The sequence below is a fragment of the Myotis myotis genome, unplaced genomic scaffold, assembly GCF_014108235.1.
Source record: "Myotis myotis isolate mMyoMyo1 unplaced genomic scaffold, mMyoMyo1.p scaffold_m19_p_4, whole genome shotgun sequence".
NCBI lineage: Eukaryota > Metazoa > Chordata > Mammalia > Chiroptera > Vespertilionidae > Myotis > Myotis myotis.
In genome coordinates this window covers 111,790,971-111,813,046 of record NW_023416346.1, presented here as the reverse complement: position 1 = coordinate 111,813,046, position 22,076 = coordinate 111,790,971, and the positions used below count along the sequence as shown (strand labels likewise).

Below are 22,076 nucleotides of genomic sequence, written 5' to 3'. Positions count from 1 at the left end.
TGTTTTTTTATGAGAACATTTAAAATTACATATGTGGCTTGTATTGTATTGCTATTGGATGGTGTTGTACTAAGAAAGTCACAGAGTCTAAAAACATTAAATCTAAAAAGTGTTGACAAGTTTGGGAGTGGTGCACAGGATCAAGTCCTAAACAGCTAAAGGTGGTGTCTGTTAGGTCGAAGCCAGAATGGTGAGGGATTACGAATTTACTCGATCATCTGCACACCAGGTGGCTGAGCCTGGATGGCTCCAGCCCCCAATGACGGGAGTCAGCAGCTTTTAAAGGACTTTTGGTGGGCTTTTTCTGGGCGGAGACTTCTTTATGCATACCCGGAGGGAGATAATGGAATGTAGCCACAGCAAATAAAATGTAGTCTCAGCAAAGGGAAGGGAATGTCCATAGTGAAATGACCTGAAAAGTTCCTGGGGGACGGGTATCAATTCAATTACTTGATCAGAGGTGTTCTAAAGAAGTAGGAAGGTCCAGGCTCTTTCCTGTTATATCCAAACTAGAGGCCTGATGCATGAGATTCGTGCATGGGGGGGAGGGGGCGGGGCCCTCAGCCCGGCTGGCACCCTTTCCAATGTCCGACTGCTGGTTTAGGCCCTATCCTGAGAAATCAGGCCTAAACCATCAGTCAGACATCCCTCTCAAAATCCAGGACCGCTGCTTCCTAACCTGCCTGTTGTCCTGATCCCCCTAACTGCTTTCCCCTTCCTGCCTGATCATCCCTAACCACCTCTCCTTGGGCCCCCCACCATGTCTTTGTCCCAAAGGTAGTCCGGAAGATGTTCGGTCTAATTAGCATATTACCCTTTTATTAGTATAGATGCTGTGTGATCAGATGGCATCATGCTCCACATAGCAAATAGAATTTACCCAAATCTCTGCCTATTTCAAAGGTCTGTAAATCCATTTTTATTGTGAGGGTCCTGAAGCTAGTCTAGTTAAAACTAGGTGATGGAAGAAGGGTCGCACTCCATTCATAGCTCCAGGTCTGCTATTGAGGTTTTTCTAAATCCAGCTTGCAAAAAAGGGACATCTTGTTATGATATCAGTCCCTTGGGGATTTGAGAATAGACCCTGGGAGCAGCAGTAATATGAATAAAAAGAACACAACTGTGATTTCCTATTAGAGTTTAGGCCACATAACCGTTTCTCAATGATAATTCTTCTCCAAATAAGTACCTGATAGACCAGCGGTTATGTTCAATTTGTAACAATGAAAATACATCCTGCATATCAGATGTTTACATTACGATTCATAACAGTAGCAAAATTAGTTATGAAGTAGCAACGAAAACAATTTTATGGTTGGGGGTCACCACAACATGAGGAACTGTATTAAAGGGTTGCGGCATTAGGAAGGTTGAGAACCACTGTGATAGACCATATTTTTTCAGACATGCAACACATTTATTGAGCATTAAAACTGTCAGAAAAAAAAATTAAAAAAATAATACTCTGTCAGGCACTAGTCCAGGCCCTAGAGATGCTTCAGCAAATAAAATAGGACCAATGGAGCAGGCATCCTAAAGATACTCTAATGCTAAGTTGTGAATTACATGGGCTTCTGCCAAGTGCCCTTTACTTATGATGTGTTAAGTTAACCTTTGACTTGTAAGATATTTTATCTCCTCAAAGGGCTTGAGAAATTGCCTTCTTGCTTTCATTATGTTTATCACTTCCTCCCAAAAAGGAGGTGTATGTGTGGTGGGAAGAGAGTGGAGCAGCAATTCGCCGTGTATTTTCTCTTATTTCTTTCTGTTTCTGAGTTTTCATTGAGCAGATAATCTTTTCCCACAGGAAACCTAGGCATGGAAACACTTCTTCCCTAATTGGATAGGACTCCACTGCTGCAATTACAGTGATTTGGGAAGTTAACTTTAATGAAACTACGAATCTTTACTCTAAAAGACTAAGTACTTTGGTACTCAAGTATAGGTACTCCCAGGTGAAAACAATATACAGTTGACTCCTGAACAACACGGATTTATTTTAAAGTGGCAGAAGTTCAGTTAACCCGCGCTGTTCAAACCTGCGTTGTTCAATGGTCAACTCTGTGGTTGAGAATCCAACTATGTGGGTGTAGTTATACGTGGATTTCCCACTGCACGGGGAGCAGGGGCATTACTCATGGGTCAACAGCAGATGAAAAAAGTTTGCTAAGGTTTTTTTAAGTGTTTCAGTAGTATTAAATTTGTGGAAGATTGTAAAGCCCTTTGTCAGTTTTCATCCCTTGGGTTTTACTGTTTTATATCAAGGGTCAGCAATTCATGACAAGTATGTCACAGAGAGCCCTCAGCTGGTTGCCAGGATACACTTCTCCTATTTGTCTATTATAAGAGCTAGATGCATTTGCTGCACTTCCCTTCAAAGGAATTCCCACAGTATGCTTCCCTGCTTAGGCATCTGTGACTCTTTCTGTCTCCACATCCCAGATGGATGCTAAATGGACCATTTACGCCATCACTATCAGCATTTTGCCAGCTCTTTTATTCTTGGTTTTCTTATTCTCAAGAAAAATCTATGCTATTAATTGGTCAGCTCCTACATCTGGAGCCATTTTTGTTTTTTAAAAATAATTGCCTCTTTAGCTTTATCTTCAAGAGTTTTTTATTTATATAAAGGGAAGTTATTTCTGAAGCTACCTTATAACTCTTATGTTTCTATCTGAAGAGAAAGTAGGACATCTTATGGTATTTCATCTGATTGGGCTTTTTCTATCCGTAAATAAGAACTTCAGTTGCTGAATAACTTTAACACCTTTGCTCTTTGCCTGCATTTTGAACACAATATTGCAATATATTTTTCAGGTTTTCAATTCAAAAACAGCTGAACTACTTAGTCATCATCAAGTGGAAATAAAACAAGAGTTTCCAAGAGAAGGGTATGTTTCCTAATTTAATATGTAAACATATATCGCATTTCTTGGGCCATCTCACCCCACCTGCCCAGGGGCTTTTTAAAGTAAACTTGACCAAACACCTTCCTAAGAAGACTTGAGAGATGAAATAGGTATTAGTCAGGAAAATGAACAAAAACGTGGTAGCTCAGCAAAATATCTGGGTACTTGATGGCTTAGGAATTCAGTGACAGAAAAGAAGTGGATGATAAAGTAATAAAGCAATGATGTATTAAATATCAGAAATCCTACATTAATTTTGAAGTCATTTAATTCTGGGTCTGCATCATTGCCCAACCGCTGTTTGCTCATTAGAGTGTATGTGTTTTTTTAAATAAAGATATGTTTTTCTAAAAAGCACTCACATATCTAATACTAAAATTGTCCTTTTTTACAGTAATGTTCATATGTAGTAATTGTGATTAAATAGAATGTTGAGTATATTAAACAGCCATTTTCAACCGGCGTGCTGCAAGACTTTTTAAAACATGAAATACCTGACTATTTAGTCAATGGCACTGACCTCTTTTCCCTTAGATTGTCAAATTAAAAAATGACAACAACCAACACAATAAATGAATCAAAATCATACCTAATTTTTTTTCTCAGATTGGCAAAAAATATTTATTGGCGTGCTGCAGAATTTTAGTAATTAGTTTATGTGTGCCATGAGATGAAAAAGGTTGAAAATTGCTGGTTTAAAATTTTATGATATGTATGATACAGCCACTTTGAAAAACTGTGTGGCAGTTTCTTATAAAATTAACCATACTTCTGTAGCATTGCAACCTTAGGAGGATTTAATCCAAGAGCAATGAAAGCATATGTTTAAAGAAAGACTTATAGATGAATGCTTATAGCAGCTTTATTCATAATAACCCAAACTGGAAGCAACCCAAATGTCTGTCATCAGTAGAACTGGTAACAATGAAATACTATTCAGCACTTTTTAAGCAGTGATCTGATACATGCTACAGCATAGATAAATCTGTTGATATCATGGAAAGTGGAAAAGGCTGTACATGAAAGAATGCATGCAGCATGGCTATATCTAAAATTCAAGAGGCTAAACTAATTTAGAATGGCAAATCTAAAAATTTGTTGCCCATGCAGTATGTGATTGACATAAGAGAGCCATGAAGGAATTTCTAGAATGATGGAAACTTTCCATATTTTGACTGGGGTGTTGGTTAGATGAGTTGTATACATTTGTTAAAACTCAACCAATTGTGCACTTTAGATCTGTTCATTTCACGATAAAGTTTCCTTCAATTTAAGAAAGAGAAAAGATTGGTGTCCTACCAAATTTTATAATTTCTTTCTATGAATTCTTTCTGTTTTAAAGAATTCCTTTGTTTCGTAATAAAAGCTATTGATATGTTAGCTGCATTAGAGTGACTCTCCACAGGCCCGATCCCAGTACAATTTGGAGAGAGGATACATGTGTCTTGGAGGGACGAAAATTAGAAATATGTTGAGAGATTGGGTTTCTGGAAAAAGAGTTTAGAGACAGAACTCAAAGCTCAGGGAAGCTAGGCCAGCCTGATGAAGGCAGAGAAGAAAGGCATTTAGAACTCTCTTGCTACTTGCAGATCCTAGGGTAGTATTCTTGTAACTTGTGTCATTTCTGCTTTTGGGGTTTCCTCAATCACCATTGTTTCTCCCAGGTTTCTCTGCCTCATCATTTATTATGAGCCTTTCGGCCTTCCGAGGCCCTGGTTCCTTACCAAAATTGCACTGGGATTGGGTCTGACCAATTGCTTGTCTACTTGACATAGTTATTAGAACACATTTCCAATTTTCCCTAAATACTAACAAAACATTTTGAGGGGAAAAATGGCAAAATAGATTAGTATACTTATTTGACTTTTCAGAATTCCTTTTAATAGGTAGGTAGATATCAGTCTACTTAGAAATAACTAAGAAAAGAAAGAAATAGTGACTAATGAAACATGCAGATAGCTTTATCAATTTATCAAATCCACAGGATATAAAGAATTGGGGAACTAATTTCTGACTGGATTTGAAAAAATAATTTTAAAATAGGTAGAATATTTGTTATTTTGTGACCTGTTATTACTTGCTTCCTTTCAAATGATTGATTACTATATGAAGAATAATCAAAATGCAAATGAATATATGCAATAGAAAGCAAGTCAGCAATTGGCAGGGTAGGAAGGAGGGATTTCAAAGGGGCATGAGGCAACTTTCGAGCATGATGAATATGTTAATTATTGGATGTGGTGGTGGTTGTGATGGTTTCATGGGTATTTGCATATGCCCATGGTACATATGAAATGTCCACAGCTTACTGTATCAATTATAGCTCAATAAACTTTTTACATTAAAAAAAAGGTAAGGGAAGTAAAATAAGCTTTTCTTTAAATCATTTCTTTAGAGTATTGAATACGCTTTGCTTTGCTCATTTGATTTTAATTTATGCAACAGCCACACTGTCTTAAGTGAACATTTCTAGAGATATAAATGTATTGCTTTCTTGTGGACTAACCAAATGCATTCTTTTGTTCAAAGATGGGTGGAACAAGACCCTAAGGAAATTCTGATGTCTGTCTATGAGTGTATAGAGAAAACATGTGAGAAACTTGAACAACTCAATATTGACATTTCCAACATAAAAGGTATTTTTAATAGAATATTTTTCTCCGTGGTATGATTATCTCAATAAAATCTATTAATTAATTCATTTCATTTATTCGGCGCATAATTGAGTACCTATCCAGTGTCAAGCAGGTCCCTGTTCTCATGAAGCTTTTATTTGTGGGGGGAGGGAGGTTTTGACATCAACAATAAGAGCAAATACAAGCTAATTTCAATTTGATAAGTTCCATGCAGAAAATGAAACTGTTCTATGGTAGGGTGTGCCTAGAGAGGCTTTCTTTAGATTGGATGGCCAGAGAAGGCCTCTTTGAGGAGATGACACTGTTACCGAGGTCTCAAAGGCCAAAAGGGGCCAGCCATGCAACTATTTGGGGGAAGAGTAGTTGAGAAAAAGGAAGCAGCACATGCAAAGGTCCTGAGGTAGGAATAAGCTTGTGGCACATTGCTGGATCAAAAAGAAAGCCAGCATGTCAAAAGTGGAGTAAAAGATGGGTGAGGGGTAAGGGTGGGTATATAGGTAAGAGGTTTCAATAGCAGTTGAAACCGGGGAAGTAGCTAGGGCTTTAGGAGTTTGGATGTTATTTTTTCCTCACTGAGGCTATTTTTCCGTTGATTTTTAGAGAAAGTGGAAGGGAGGGTAAGAGACAGAGAGTGAAACATTGATGTGAGAGAGACACATCAATTAGTTGCCTCTTGCATACACCCTGATGAAGAGGCCAGGACCTAGCCTGCAACCAAGGAAGGTGCCCTTGACCTGAATCAAACCTGAGACCCTTCAGTTCGTAGGCCGACACTCTATCCACTGAACCAAACCGGCTAGGGCTTGGATGTTATTCTTAGGATTACAGAGAGCCATGAAAAGGTTTCAAGGGATGACAGGATCTGACTTGTGGTTTAAAGACAGCTTCCTGACTGCTATGTGAAGCCGTGTGGAGAGTGGATAGTAGAGGCCTAAGTTGGATACAGGGAGACCACAGTAGAGCTTGCTGTGGAAGTTTTGAGAGAAAGGATGATGGCAGTGAGGGTGGGGAGAACGGGCCAGAACTTCTTGATGGATTGGCTGTCAGAGTAGTAAAGAGAGGATGGGGAAGATGGGTCAGAAATGATGCTTGGGTTTTTGCTAGAGCTTTTAGATAGATAGGGATGCCATTTCCTGAGGAGAAAGACTAGAATGAGGAGCAATAGGAGGGAGGGGAGGTTGTTTGAAATAAAAACACTTTGCTTGTAAAATCTCCCTAAAAATAATGGTTTGAGTGTATTAGACTATTACAGATCTCTTTAATTCCTAGTAGTTTTAATAGAAAAACTACCTGTTTGGCTTTGCATCATTTATACAGTGAGAACAAAAATAACCCAGTCATCCAAAATTGAGAAAGTAGTGTAAAGGGTAGAGCATAATGTGGTAATCGCCATATCTTTGTAGTTTAAACTTTTCAAGTTCATCATCCAAGGGCTATTTTTTTCATCAACTCAAGGTGGATGAAACCATCAATTGGTGATGGCAGTGTCTTGAGATTCACATTATCATTCTTGGCACTGAGATTTACCAGCATTCCTGAGATGAAACTTTGATTTTTTTTTCAGACTTTCCCCTATTGGTATATTTTTAAAACTCACTAAAAAAGACAAACATAATCAAACCATTCATTCAGCAAACCTATGGAGTGCCTACTGTGTGCTGGGTGTGCTAGGGAAACAATGGAACACAAATAGTGTTGTGCAGCTAACCGTCAAGTGGAGGAAACATGTGAATCCAATAATCAATAATTATAAATTAATGGAAAGTTGTAACAATAAGATAGTTATGTCTGTTATTGTAGACTTTTTAAAGAGAAACAAACACCCTTGTGTAGATTTGCTATTTTGTTAAAATATATTTTAATGATTTCAGAGAGGAAGGGAGAGGGTCAGAGAAATGGAAACATCAATGAAGAGAGAGAATCATTGATCGGCTGCCTCCTGCATGCCTCACACTGGGAAGGAGCCCACAACCCAGGCATATGCCCTAACTGGGACCTCCTGGTTCATAGGTCGGTGCTCAACCACTGAGCCATGCTGGCCAGGTGACATTTTTTTAATATCTTACCCTCATTTTATCCCTCTAAGTGGCAGTGTTTCAGACTTTTTGGAGTTGCAGTCATTAAGTTTCAGATGAGTTGTGCATCGAAGTGATTGTTGGTCATTTCCTTGAATTGTTCTCACAGCTTTCATAGTCTAAACAGGGCGAACATATAAGAGGCATTCAGCAGCACACTCTGATGTCAAAACATTCAAAATCACCTAGGTGGCCATGCATTGGATATAGATTCCAGGGCGATTGGCCATGGTTTTGACATCATTGTACCTCCTTTAAAGGTAAGGTAGGCAACTTATTGGCCCCCTGTTTTTTGTTTTTATTATTATTTATTTTGTTGATCCTCACTTGAGGATATTTTCCCATTAAATTTTAGAGAGAGAAAAGGAGGAAGACAGATAGAAAAACATCGTTGTGAGAGAGATACAGTGATTGGTTGCTTCCTGCATGCACCCTGACCAGGGCCAGTGATCGAGCCTGCACCCTAGGTACATGCCCTTGACTGGAATCATACCTGCAACCCTTCAGTCTGCAGGCCGACACTCTATCCACTGAGCCAAACCAGCTAGGTCTTCCTGGCCTTCTGTACCCACTCAGGTACCATTCCCTTTTCGCTTGTTTGTGGTGTATGTGAAGATGACATACAACTCCAATCCAAGTGACTTGTCTTTCACTTGCAGTAACTGATCTGGAAGAACACTGAACATGCTTCTATCTGCTCTACACTCCTGTCTGGCCAGTGAGAAACCCATAGCTGAGCCAAAGTGACCCAGCACTTTCTTCTCAGCACTATCAGCCTACGGCCAAGGAAGAGAATGTCCCACAAGCCCCTCCATACCAAGCCAGTTATGCTCAATGACCCACCCCCACCCCTGCCAGATAATTTATTAATTGGCTCTGCCAAGGACCAAGCTTTTGCTTGCCTATATAGAACAATACATCACAGAATGCTAATGCTATAGGATCTTCGGTTACTAAGACCTAGCTGCAAATGAGGGAAAGGGACTTATTGCAGGTCATGTGGCTGTGCAGTGGTTAGATGACATTAAATCACAGCTCCCCTGTCTCACGGTCCCGTGCTTTCTTTCCTGAGCCACACTGATAACCTCACAAACTTTGTTTTATTTTTTTAATATATTTTTATTTCAGAGAGGAAGGGAGAGAGAGAAACATCAATGATGAAAATCATTGATCAGCTGCCTTCTGCATGCCCCCTACTGGGGATTGAGCCCACAACCTGGGCATGTGCCCTGATCAGGAATCGAGCCGTGACCGCCTGGTTCACAGGTCAATTCTCAACCACTGAGCCACGCTGGCTGGGTATGAGAAGCTATTTCACTGGACTTTGTAAGAAAAACAATTTCACTTGGCACAAAGGAATTAAGATAGAGGGAAAAGGAGTGGTCAGGGAGGAACCTGTGACCAACGAATCAAATGGAAATAGCTCCAGATTACATTCTGAATCCTAGTTAGAGTGAGCCAATAAAGGTAATATGAGGGACACAGAATAGTGACTTATGGATTGTGGCTAAGGGAGCAGCCAGCCTGTAGTGGGGAGCAGTGGGAGATTTTAGTAGACCATGAATTCATTCCTAGCCACCATTGTAAAGTTGTCACATTCACAGTAGTACGCTTTAGCAACCTGTGACTGAGGTCCCACTGAGGTCTCTAGCCTCTATTGTGCCCATAGTACTATCAGGGAATTCATTCCTCCTTTGCCTAGTCCCCATTCTCTGTAACTCTTAATCCACTCGCCTCAATAATGATGATGATGAATAGTAGCAGTAAGTAACATTTATTGAGTGCTTACTATGCGCCAGGCACTGTTTTAACATGCAAATCCTGTAAAGTGGGAACTGTTATGCCCATTTAACAGAAGATAAAACAGACCCAGGGTCCCCTTGCTAGGAAGCAGAGGAATTAGAATTTCAACCCCAGCAGTCTGGCTTCAGAGCCTGAGCTCTACTGAATAGTGCCCCAAACTTGTGATACAGCTTTTTCTAGGTCCCATTTGAGCAAATAACCGTAGCCTTCTGCCCTACTTGAGGCTCCTCCCTCCACCTGTGTATTAATCTCATCCCCTCCTGTCATTAAGAGGATCAGAGCTATGTCCCATTGATTCCCAGCCTTGCTCCTGCTCCCCGTTCTCCTTTCTCTCTTATTTAAAATATATTTTTATTGATTTCAGAGAGGAAGGGAGAGGGAGAGATAGAAACATCAATGATGAGAGAGAATCATTGATTGGTTGCCTCCTGCATGCCCCATGCCCCCTACTGGGGATAGAGCCCACAACCCAGGCATGTGCCCTTGACTGGAGTCGAACCTGGGAGTCTTCAGTCCGCAGGCCAACGCTCTATCCACTGAGCCAAACCAGCTAGGGCCGTTATCCTTTCTCTTAAGTCTTGTAAACATTTGTGCTTTCTAGTTTAAAAAAAAAAACAACCCCAAATCTCTTCCTTCCTTGGAGTAGAATCTCATTCATCTTTGTCCCTTTAGAAAAGGTTCAATAAAGTAAATCATTGGATAAAGATTATTTAGAACAAGGGAGCCGCTGGTCCCCCTCAGCTCTGTGTTGTTCAGAATGTTCCTATTGTGTTTTATTCTGGATGGACAATTTGAGTAATACAGATCATTGTATGTTCCTGGAAGAGGAGGAATATTCCATATAGAGGTGGGGCAGTGTAAGGAAATTGGGTTGTTTAGACTAGACGGGAAGAGAAGATTTGAGGGACAAAGTAGCTGCTTCAAGTATGAAAGAACAACATGGAAGAAAGATTAACCTAATTCTGTATATCTCCAAAGAATATTGCTAAGACCTAAAAGTGGAAGCTACAAAGAAAATGATTTGATTTTTTAATAGCAAAGCTATGCAGTAGACATCTTCTGCCTGGAGAAGAGGTAGTATCTTGTCACTAGACGTGCTGTCTGAATGGTCACATGATAGTGATTCTATAAATTGCCTTTAAGGTCTGTCCTTATCTTAAATTCTGGAAGATCTTGATACATATAATATATATCTATATATCTATATCTATCTATATATATATATATGCACACACACATATATACACACATACACACACACAGTGGGGCCTTGACTTACGAGTTTAATTCGTTCCGAGTAACTCAAATTACTCTGTCAACTCAATGCAAAAAATCAGCTGAGAGACAGCTGGTATCTCAAAAAACTTGTTAGTCAGGACACTCGTAAGTCAAGGCCCCACTGTATATATATTTAGCCCAGTGGGTTCAACCTGGGCTGTACAGTAGAATCACCTGGGAAATTTTAAGAAAAAATATTAATGCTCAGATTCCCCCCTAGGTCAGTTAAATCAGAGCGTTTGGGCCAGGGTCTGAGCATTGGTATTTTTTAAAAGCTTTGCAGCCGATTCCAATGTACAATCAAATCTGAGAACCTCTGATTTAGCTGAATTGAAAAAGATGGTATGGATTTGTATTTTACTTATAGTAACTTACTGTAATTATAGCACTTGAGTTGTAACTATAGGTCAGTATAATGTAAATGCCATTTCATATTGTATTTATGCTGATTAAAATTCATATGGCCCATATTATATTATTAAAAGACAGAAATAAAATTGAATTACAAACTAACCATAATGTGCATCTGCCCAGCATGAGGGATCTAATCTGTGGCTATTTTCTTAAAATGTAGGTGTGTGTACACACACACACACACACACACACACACACACACACACGGAAATTTCTTGTACCAGTTAGTAAATAAACGAATGAGGTGATTGTTGGTCTCCTTAGAATAATAAATTGGGTATTGTAAATTTGGAAAGGTACTGCATTCCCTTTTTAAGGCAACCTGGAAGCCTTTCATTTGGATATTGATCTGGGGTTCATGTCATCTTGTGCTGGGAATGAAGCAGGAAGCAGTCTGTAGCAATAAAAAGAAACACTTAACATTGGGTGTTCACTTTTCCTGGGGCCACTTAAAGAAAATAAATTCAGTACCACTACAAATGTTCCAGATATTTTTGTTGTTGTTGTTCCAGATATTTTTTGAATTGTTATGTTTAGTTGTGCCTGTAAAAAGAGAGAGAGAGAGAGAGAGAGAGAGAGAGAGAGAGAGAGAGAACGATTCTAAAGTTGTTTTCTTCTTGTTTAATTTCTGTTCCCTTCTGTTTAACTTTCTCTTTAAAGCTATTGGTGTCAGTAACCAGAGGGAAACCACTGTAGTCTGGGACAAGATAACTGGAGAGCCTCTCTACAATGCTGTAGGTAAGCTGTTGTGCATGGATGTCAAATGCAAGGCCTTTCTCCACTTGCAAATGTTGTCATACTAAACTATCTGGCTAAAAAAAAGCATGTGGTCATGATTCCTATAATTGGATGGGATGGGCAGAAGAGTCCTCTAAGAAAATTATTGTGAGATATATACACCATTTTTAGCTATTTATTCACATCTTGAATTAACTCTTTCCCCATTTTCTGATTATTTGTATTATACAAATGGGTTGATGTTGCCAGGACTGTTTGATAATCCCTGCTGTTTCTGACACCTAAAAGAGATCTCCACTCCTCCTCCTCCCCTAAAACATCAAAATTACAAGTGTTCATAGTTATATCTCTGTAAAGCATTTGTGTACTTGGGTCTTCCCACCTAGAGGAATTTCAATAGATTTTTCTGAGGTTATGAAAATTAAAATTTTAGCTCACTTTGCTACAAACTAGGCTATTTCAGTAGGAGTTCAAAAACTCAAATCTCAAGTAATCATTAGATATCACATCTCATTAAATGTAAATGACCATGAGTATATTTTGTCATCACTCTTAGCACATGACAATGGAGCACTGAATGAGTATGTCACTTGCTAAAAGGAAAATTTCTTTCTAAATATATAATCACTAAAAGGCATCATTCTGTCACAAATAGCAAAGCACACTTTTTGTCAATCAAATACCAAGGTGTGGGGTGGGGAATGGAGGCAAAAATTGTCAGAGATGGGATGATTTCTAGAGTGAGCTATTTTTACTTTACAGTGACTTTAGTAATATAGTTACTTTAGCATTAATTGGAAGAAAGTGATAAAAAATATACTAAAAAGTTGCCTTGTGAAGAGTAGCATGAATCCTTTGGAAATAATTTTTTTATTAAAAAGGAAGGCATTTAACATTATTGTGTTATAAGAAAGCATTTAGTATGTCTTCTGTGTTTATGATTTTTTAAAAAGACTCAAAAACTCTCCAAGAATTGCAGCTAAAGATCCTATTACTCAAAAGTACATCTTTTACATCTTTATTTTGTCCTTATTCTCATTCTGAATATAAGTAAAGCAGGATATTACCATTTCAATGGCTAGTACCTAAGAGAGTATTTTAGATCAAGTTTAGACAACTTCTTGAACTAGTTAGGGTTTTCCTTTTTTTGTTCTCCTAGTGAAAGGAAGTGGCTACTCAAAGGAGCCAGAATGTTCCTGTTAAACTCTAAACTTGAATTGTAAAAGTGCAACTTTGGACTTTGAGTTGTCATTTTTAAATAATGCAACTAGGTTAGTTGAAGTTATGCTTATAGTGAAGGATTTCCAGTAAATATTTTACCAGAAAAACTTCCTGTTTGTGATGTGCTTGTTTACTCATTTCCTTGTCTTCTACCTGTGTCCCTCTGCACCCCTCCCCCATTCTCTGTGCTTTAGAGGATTAATTCCAACCATACCTATGGAATATGAAGATCTTCTCTATATTGAACCAAATGCATGTTTTGAGGTCTTTTTGCATGTTTAGTACTATCCTGGGTATGTTACACAGGACAGGACTTATTGGCTGTTTTTGTAAGCACTTTAGAATCTAGTTTTGAAAGAGACTAACAAAATTAGGGAATAGTTGATATTGTGTATTGCTAAGTTGAAGAGGAATTAGAGCAAGTACAGGTTAGTATGGATTTTGAATTTTTGGCGTCTCTTGGGGGAAGGATGAACTCCATTTTAGGCCTGGATGAATGTATTGGGTTACATTAGGAAAAGGGAGAATTAAAGGATAGTGTAAACAAGCTATGAAGGTGAAAATATGTATATTTATTTCACCAAAGAGTGAAGACACTGATCAAATTTGAGCCTAGAGTGGCTTATTTAAGCGTTTTAATAGAACTAGCAGTGATAATAATGTTCAATAAGTGCTAACTGCTATTACTGTTGATTAGGGATTGTGCTAAACACTTTACCCATATTATTTAATCTCAGTGTCCCTGAAATAGATTTTACTAGCCTCATTTTCTAAATTAATTATGGAAAAGCTATATAACTTGTCCAATGCTGTGTAGCTATAAGTAGAGTAAAGCCAGTTTGAAGATAAACCTCTCTAACCCCAAAGTCTGTGTTCTAATTTTGATAGATAGGGGTTGATGAAGATAGAGAGAGCCTGAAAACCATGCCCTGGGCAACATGGGGCAAAATGGGACAAAAGTGGTGGAATGGGTTATTTCAAATGCACCTGTCTGCTGAGAACATCTAGAGAAGTGGAACCAAAGAAAACCCCCAAACACCCAATTATCTGAAGGACTGGACAGCTACCAAGGCAGTGAGGAATTGTGGGACCAATATCCAGGAGAGAAGGAAAGCCCAGAGAGATGGGCCTGGCATTTGATGTCCCTAGAGATAACTGTCAATTCAGAAAGGAATATCTGAGGGCTAAGCAGCATTGTCATAGGTTATGAAGACAGAGAGACAAAGGATAGAGTCAGAAGCTGCCAGTGGTGGGGTAAATATTGGTAAGATCACAAACTTTTGATTGGGACTGTGGAGGGTCAATCCTGGGAGTAAAGTGAACTGAAAATAAACCACAATCTTCACAGAAATTAAAGCCCAGATTCAGATAACTTTAAACCCTGATTAGATTAAGATGTTTTGAGGTTGCTAATGCTCCTCATCTAACTTCTTTTCAGAGTGTTCATATACAATTTCTAGTTTTCTATAAAAGAATAGTCAAGCTTACAAAACAACACATGACTAAAAACAGAGGCAAGTGACATTAGGAACAGACCCATAGGAAATCCTGATATTGGAGTTACCAGGCTTTAAAATAATTGTGATTACCTGGCTTGTGTAGTTCAGTGGATTGAGCCTCATCCCAGGCACCAAGAGGTTACCATTTTGATTTTTGGTCAGGGCACACGCCCGGGTTTCAGCTTGATCCCCAGTAGGGGCCGTAGGAGGCTACCAATCATGTTTCTCTCTCATTGATGTTTCTAGCTCTCCCTCTCTATTCCTTTCTCTCTAAAAAATCAATGAAAACATTTTTTAAAGTAAAATAATCGTGATCAGCATGTTCAAGCAATTCATTGACAAGATGGATGACCTTAGCAAAAAATTAGAAATTTAAAAGTGGAAATTCTAGATAGAAGTAGTGAACCATAAGAGGGATCAGAAGTAAACAGATAGACAAAGGTTTAGAAAATACAGAAGAAGAAAAAACTAAGAAAAATATGGAATAATGCGAGGAGGTTCAATGCATTTGTAATTGGAGTCCCAGAAGAAATGGAAGAGAGATATTAAAGTTTCTGAAAAGAGATGAAAGATATCAAGTCCCAGAATCAAGAAGCACTTTGATCCCCAGGGGAAGATGAATACAGAAAGCCATACATAAACATATGCTGAGACCTAAAGATAAAATGACAAATTTTAAAGTAAGCAGAAGTAGGAGAATTTCCAGGTACTGTTAGTTGGACATGAAATATACTTGCTGAAGAAACTGAAGACTGAGAAAGGCTATTTGTTTTTGCTTGCAATAAAGGTGTGTTTGTATACTGACATCTTTTATATCAGATACAATGATAGGCATATAAAAAAGTTCAAATGGGTCCATTGAGGCACGGATGGCCCATGTTAGTAGTTTCGTATACTTTTAGAACTTGTGTGTTAATTTTCTGACCATGGTAAACATTGGTGTAGTATCTAAAATGAAGAAGTGTCACTTTGCATCACTGCTTCCAGTCACCGTGCCATGATGCAACCGTTTACTATTATGACCTCACAGGTAGATTGTAGGAGCTTTGTGGCCTGGGATCTAAATCAGGCCTTTGGCTGCTCTCGTCTGTCTTCACTTATCCTTGTCCCTCTGGTACTTTTCTCTCTCCCTCTAAGCATTATTCTTTCATCAATATTCTTTTCCAAAGAGTCCCCACCAACCCACTCCCTGCTATTTTTCTAGACCCTTTTCTTCTAAAATCAACTTTATAGTGGTCTACATACCTTGGTATCTAAATATTATTGACAGAAGGTTTGGGTTTATATATACACCACAGGCTAAACTGATAAAGACAAAGCTACCCAATTGATTCCAGTGTAGAGTGGGGAAAGTCTGGAAACAATGAAATGTAGTGTGTTAATATGCACATTTCACTGATGCCACCAGTGGAATGTTCTGGCCTAACTAGGATAGAACATAGTAAGGACTAATATTCAGGGAGGCAAGAGCCATTGATTTAAGACCTTCCATGTATTAAAGAGAACCATCAACAAAAATATTTGTCTCTGAAATAATTTTCCTTATTTAAATTGTATTGTGAACAATTTTTCCTAAGATGTTGGATTTAAAGTTCCCTATGACACACAACTTTTTAGGCAGAGTATGCAATTTTAAACATTGCTCATCCTTTTTGCCTTCTTAAATTTTTACATATTGGCTAACCCTGGGCCAATTATTAAACCTGTGTAATCATCTGTTGAGATCGGAAAGAACCTTGAGCTTATTTTTTTTAATCTTTTCTGGACTGAGTTATGTTTCAAAGTATCAGCACGAAAGAAAACCATAGATGGCAAACGACTAAAACTCCTAAGTACGCTTGGCCTTAAACAACAAAAGTGTGGTTTTATTTTGATTGTTTTGCAGACTTTTTACTTTTGTAAAATCTAGAATAGCCAGCTTTATCAAGATCCACCTATTTTTCATTATTTCAAGTCTTTTATGACAGTTCATTGAATGCCTTATGTCTCCTTCAATTCTGGGTGAAGGAATACTGCCATATTTTGCAATGACTGAATTCTTTAACTCTGGGCAGTTTACATTTAAAGTAACTGAATTCAAATAATACTGAATATAAACTGTAATTGGAAAATAAAATTTAGTCCAGTGGGTGTGGCTCAGTGGTTGAGTGTCGACCTATGAACCAGGAGGTCATGGCTTGATTTCCGGTCATAGCACATGCCCAGGTTGCAGGTGCCATCCCAATGTCGGGTGTGCAGGAGGCAGCCGATCAATGATTCTCTTTCATCATTGATGTTTCTCTCTCTCTCTCCCCCTTTCCCTTCCTCTCTGAAATCAATAAAAATATATTAAATTAAAAAAAAACTTTAAAAATATATTTTAAAAAAGAAAATTTAAACTTTAAAAATGCAAAATAAAATAATTGCATTAGATTTTGACTTTGAAGTCTCCAGTCTTTAGTGTTTCTTCACGTTCTGTTTACTACTATGAAGTCATCCTGGCTATACCTATGTCATAGAGGTTTAATTCTGGATTCAGACTCTGGGTTCAAATGGTGACTTTTCCACTCACTACCATTCTGTGCCTGTTTCCTCGGGAGCTAAACTAGAGAAATTAAAAGTGTTTATAATAGGTTTGAAGTAAAGATCAGTGCCTTAGTACATGTAGGGTATGTAAAACAGTGTGGCTGACTAGATGGCCACTCATCTGAATTGGCTGATAGCTTTTCTAATTCAGGAATGCCAGATGAAAAGATTGATTTATACATGACAGGTGTCAGGGGAAATGCAGAGCCTACCTGGGGCCACACACTTGTCTCAGTCATTGGCATTTATACACCTAACACTGAAATAGGTTTCAGCCCCCCACATTCTGGCATATACATAGATGTATTTTAATTCATCCCCTCCCCCAACCATTTGAAACTTTGGCCTCACCTGATTTCTGAAAAATGTAATCAGGGACAGTCATCACTATAATCTCTTCTTTGCAAATGACCTTTTACCCAGCTTAATTAATAGCTTACCTTTTGGCAAGTGGTAACACATAGCAAATAAATCTGGTTTACTATTGTGTCTCTTGTGGGGGAAACTCAATAACCCTTTGTGTAGCTGTCAGCAATCCTTGCTTAGGGTGTGTTCCGTAACCTGGATCCTCCCATATTCATCTCACTTCCTGTCAGGCCACTAGCTCCTCATAACAAACCATGTCAGAGGAGATGTATTATTTGCCTTTGCTTCTAGTCAACAAAATAATTTAGATTATCTCTAGTGTATTTTTTTCCCTTAGGTACTTTTCCTTTCTATTGTTATGGCTAACTCAAAATAACACAAATTTCTAAATATTCTCAAAATAACTTTTTCCTTCGTGCTGTTACTACATCACTAAACTAACCCTGGTCCATGGGCACTGAGGCAACTGCATTTCTCTTCACTCTTAAAACTCTTAAAACTTTGTTTTTCAGCACAAACCAAATTTATCAGATATACTGGAAGTGGCTTTATTTAATATAAATGAAAGTTTCAGATCATCCAAGTTTTTTTATTATTATTATTACTTTGATGGTCTGAACCATTTAAATCCAATTTACTTGGTCTAAAGCAGTGGTTCTCAACCTTCCTAATGCTGTGACCCTTTAATACAGTTCCTCATGTGGTGACCTCCAATTTCATTGTTACAAATTGAACATAATTAAAGCATAGTGATTAATCACAAAAACAATATGTAATTATATGTGTTTTCCGATGGTCTTAGGTGACCCCTGTGAAAGGGTCGTTCGACCCCCAAAGGGGTCGCAACCCGCAGGTTGAGAACCGCTGGTCTAAAGGGAAATGGCCTCTAGAAGCAGTGTGTATAATATTCCAGACCCCCTAGTGTCTATTTTTCTTATTTTCAAAAAAATCACTTTGGAACTTGGCTTTTTCCTGTTCCCTCTGAACATGGTGTTTCTTTTTGTGGCAATGGCCTTCACCTCCTGCCACTGTAGCAGGGAAGTGCTTTCTTGGGGACCTGCCTTCCCAAAGGGGCCCCTTCATCCCTTCCTGTGGATGGCCCCCACACAGATCATGACACTTCCTGAGCATCCCTTCCTAACATCCCCTGTGGGTGTGCTCGCTCACTATATCACGCAGCCTTTCCCTTTCAGTGGTTGGGTGAGCAGCCAGTAACCAACTGAGCCACTTTTCCAACTAGGTCACAAATATGTGGCCAGGTAGGAAAGAGTCATCCTGAGCAAAATACAGGTCTACACCTGGTCTTGTTCTGATGGAAATGCCATTGAACCAGAGACTCTGACTGGACTGCTTTTGTTCACCTTCTACCCCATGTCTCTTCTTTTTCTGCACTCACATGTGTAGAAAAACATTCATTCTGATGAACTTGCCCAAGTGAATGAGCTACCATTCCTTAAGTGGTCAACAAGAGAACACAGACTTTGAATCTGGCCATCTCTAGCATGAATTGCCATTATTTCTCCTAATGCTCCAGCCGCTCCAGTTTCTCCTGGCCCTTCAGATCCAGTTGCCGTTGTTCCCTCTGGCTCTTCAGTTCCAGCTGCTGGCCCTTCCTCAGGTATTGGTGCACTGGCTGTTGCTCACTTCCCGGCCTTCCAACTCAGGCATACTGGGGGAAATTGACCACTGCCGCTGGACCTGGATCTGGCACTTCTTCTGATCATTCTCAGAAATTACCTCCACAAGGGGCTTAGACTTCCAGCTTGGGGTCTTCTCTTCGGCTTTGGGTCCTTTACTCTGCAAATCTAATTCTGCCATCTTAGCTTCTTTAATGAGTTCTAATTTTTGTGTGTTCTTAATTTAATTAATTTTGAGCATTTGTGAATTGCTTGGTAGTATACCAGCCACTGACATTTTCTTTTCTCTTTGGCAGTCTTACTAATTCATTGTATGTATTCTAATTGTCTTAAGCTCGTGGGCCATAAAAAATCACACAAAGGAAATATTTGGCCAGCCCTCTGTGATCATGGAATAATGGAACGAGAGGGATTTTAGAGAGCATCTAGTTCAACTAACTTATTTTATATTTAGGAAATCCAGGTCACATAGCTTCTTGGTGGCAAAGCCAGAAGACATAGAACTTTGATCTCCTGACTTCACACCCAGTGTTTTGACTCTTTGAAGGTGGGGGGGCAGGGAGTACATTCTGTGGATACTTCAAGCTTTCAAATGTAAAGTGCCCAGTTACTTAAGTGTTCCTTGTCAAGGAGCACCAGAGTCACAGAGCCACTGGGACTCAGGGAATTGCCTGATCATCATTACCTGTCTTAGTTTTGTTTTTTAATAAATGACTGAAACAAATCCAGTATGCTAAAGAACATGCCCTAGAGAAGAGGTCCTCAAGTTCTAGTGTAATACTGAAGAACATGGGATGTGGTTTTTTAAAAGTATATTTTTATTGATTTCAGAGAGGAAGGGAGAGGGAGAGAGAGATAGATACATCAATGATGAGAGAATTATTGATCGGCTGCCTCCTGTATGCCTCCTACTGGGGACCGAGCCTGAAACCGGGCTTGTGCCCAGATCGGGAATTGAACCAGAACCTCCTGGTTCATAAGTCGATGCTCAACCATTGAACCACACTGGCCGGGCGAACCTGGGATGTTTATAACAGAAGTAGAAACACTCAGGCCTTCCTTGCCTAGACCTGCAACCAGAATCCTGCAAGGTGGGGCCTCATATGTGTGATTTCCAAGTTTTCCAGGTGGTTCTGGTGTGCTTTCTGAGTAAGAGCAACTGCTGTGGAGTCTAGCAGTGTTTCTTAAAAGAAGTGTATTTCTGTGCCCTCTTCCCAGACCTATTATCCTAGAATTTCTGGGTATTGGGGTCATCTTTAAGCTCCCTAGTGATTGTTATATCCATTAAAATATAGAAGAATGCTGATCTAGAAGTCTTTGAATCATTCAACAAAAGGCCCAGAGCAATGGCTTTCATTACTCTTGTTCATTTCCCTTGGCAAGAAATATATTTTGCATCATGATTCAGCAAACCCACAGAACTAAAACAAAAGTTTCACAAGTCAATACTTATCCTACCAAGTTCAGTGAGCTCTGATATTTTCAACTCTAATCCATCCTATTTCATTATTTAAAGTAGGTCATCCAAACTCATTAAATTGCTTTTAAACCCCTAACCCACTATAGTTTAAAAAACTGAGGGTCAAGGTATTAATTCTAACTCACAGATTTAATACTTTTCCCTCAAATTGCTCTACTTTTCCCAATTACTCCTGTTGAGCCATTAATACCTGCTTGCCCCATGAGGAAAATCCACTTTTGTCACAGTCATACAATACTTCCACTGTGTAAAAAGTGGACTGCCCTTGTTCCCTGGACATGGGACATCTTGCCAACTCCATGCTGCTGCTGCTGCTAATGGCTATATTAATCACAGTGCAAGTAATAGAAAACTCAGCCACACTAAAAGAAAAAAAAAAAACTTAAGTAATTATTTTGCTCAGGGAACCAGCAATCCAAGGGTAGCTTACTTAGTTCAGGTGCTCATTTATTCCAGACTCAGTCACCTGGATCCCCACAAGTCTCTTCCTGGGATGGCTCCAGATGTGGCCGATTAAATTCTCTCTTCATGTGGGCAGCCAGCCCCAGCCACACACTGCCAATCTGAGCTCAGAAGAGGGACTCCTGCATACTGAGCACAAATCTCAGTTGGGCTGATTAGACCACTTGCTCTCTCCTGAACCAACCACTGGGGTCAGGACAGGATACTGGAGCTGGAGGTGGGGTAGAATCTCAGGCAAACCACATGGCTGAGGATGAGAGAAGGGTGATTGCCTAAAGAGAATTGGAGATACTTCTCCCAGAAGCAAGATGAATGGACGCTGGGCAGCAAATGCAGATGTCATCTGTAGGCCGTGCATGTCCATGGTTTCCTGTTTGCCTCCCGTTTCCTTGATTGTGATGAGCCTTTTCTTGATGTGTTTCATACCTGTGGAAACCAGTAGAGTGTCCTGAAGTTCCTGGTTTAAATCTCACGTACAGTAGCCACTGTCAAAATCTAGCACAGATGGCACTCAAGGGAAATGACAGTTTAAGTCATTAGAAATAATTGATTAAAATTCATTACCGGAATTTCACTGGTATTTAAATGAAGAGAAGGAAGGAGTATAGTCACAGGTGACCCAAACTAGACAATAACTGTCAGAATTTGAAGGTGTAGTGGACCAGCCTGTATAATCTTCCCTTGTGTCCTTTAAATAGACTATGGGAGTAATCTGAGCACAATCAGTACCTAAAAATACCTAGTAACCACTAACACATTAAAAGTTAAGTACAAAACTTAAATCCCTCAAATCTCAGCTGATCCTACTGGTTACCTTTCACAATTGCTGTATGTACCATTTAATGCTTTCTCTTTCTCAAGCCTTTTGTCATGAAGCAGAACAGAAATGCTTTCTAATAGGGGATCAGAAAGTGAACAATAGTTATTTAGTTAAAAATAATGTTGTTCTGTTAAAATGGAGATTTTTTTTTTTTACAATCCAGCATGGACAAA

General features: G+C 39.1%; 1 protein-coding gene across 7 annotated transcripts in view; it reads left to right on the top strand.

Annotated features, from left to right (window-relative positions):
* The window catches only part of GK (glycerol kinase), a 71,461-nt gene that overhangs the window by 8,614 nt on the left and 40,771 nt on the right, over positions 1-22,076 (top strand). For 5 of the 7 annotated variants that reach the window (XR_004966847.1, XM_036304284.1, XM_036304286.1 and 2 more), the window contains exons 2-5: positions 2,818-2,891; positions 5,439-5,545; positions 11,776-11,853; positions 19,039-19,122. Coding sequence is in view for 6 of the 7 variants with exons in the window: in XM_036304284.1 (XP_036160177.1) it covers positions 2,818-2,891; positions 5,439-5,545; positions 11,776-11,853; positions 19,039-19,122 (343 nt within the window). In the remaining variant the exon portion in view is untranslated. The remainder of the gene's footprint in view (positions 1-2,817; positions 2,892-5,438; positions 5,546-11,775; positions 11,854-19,038; positions 19,123-22,076) is intronic. The other 2 variants (XM_036304285.1, XM_036304287.1) reach the window with 1 other exon arrangement.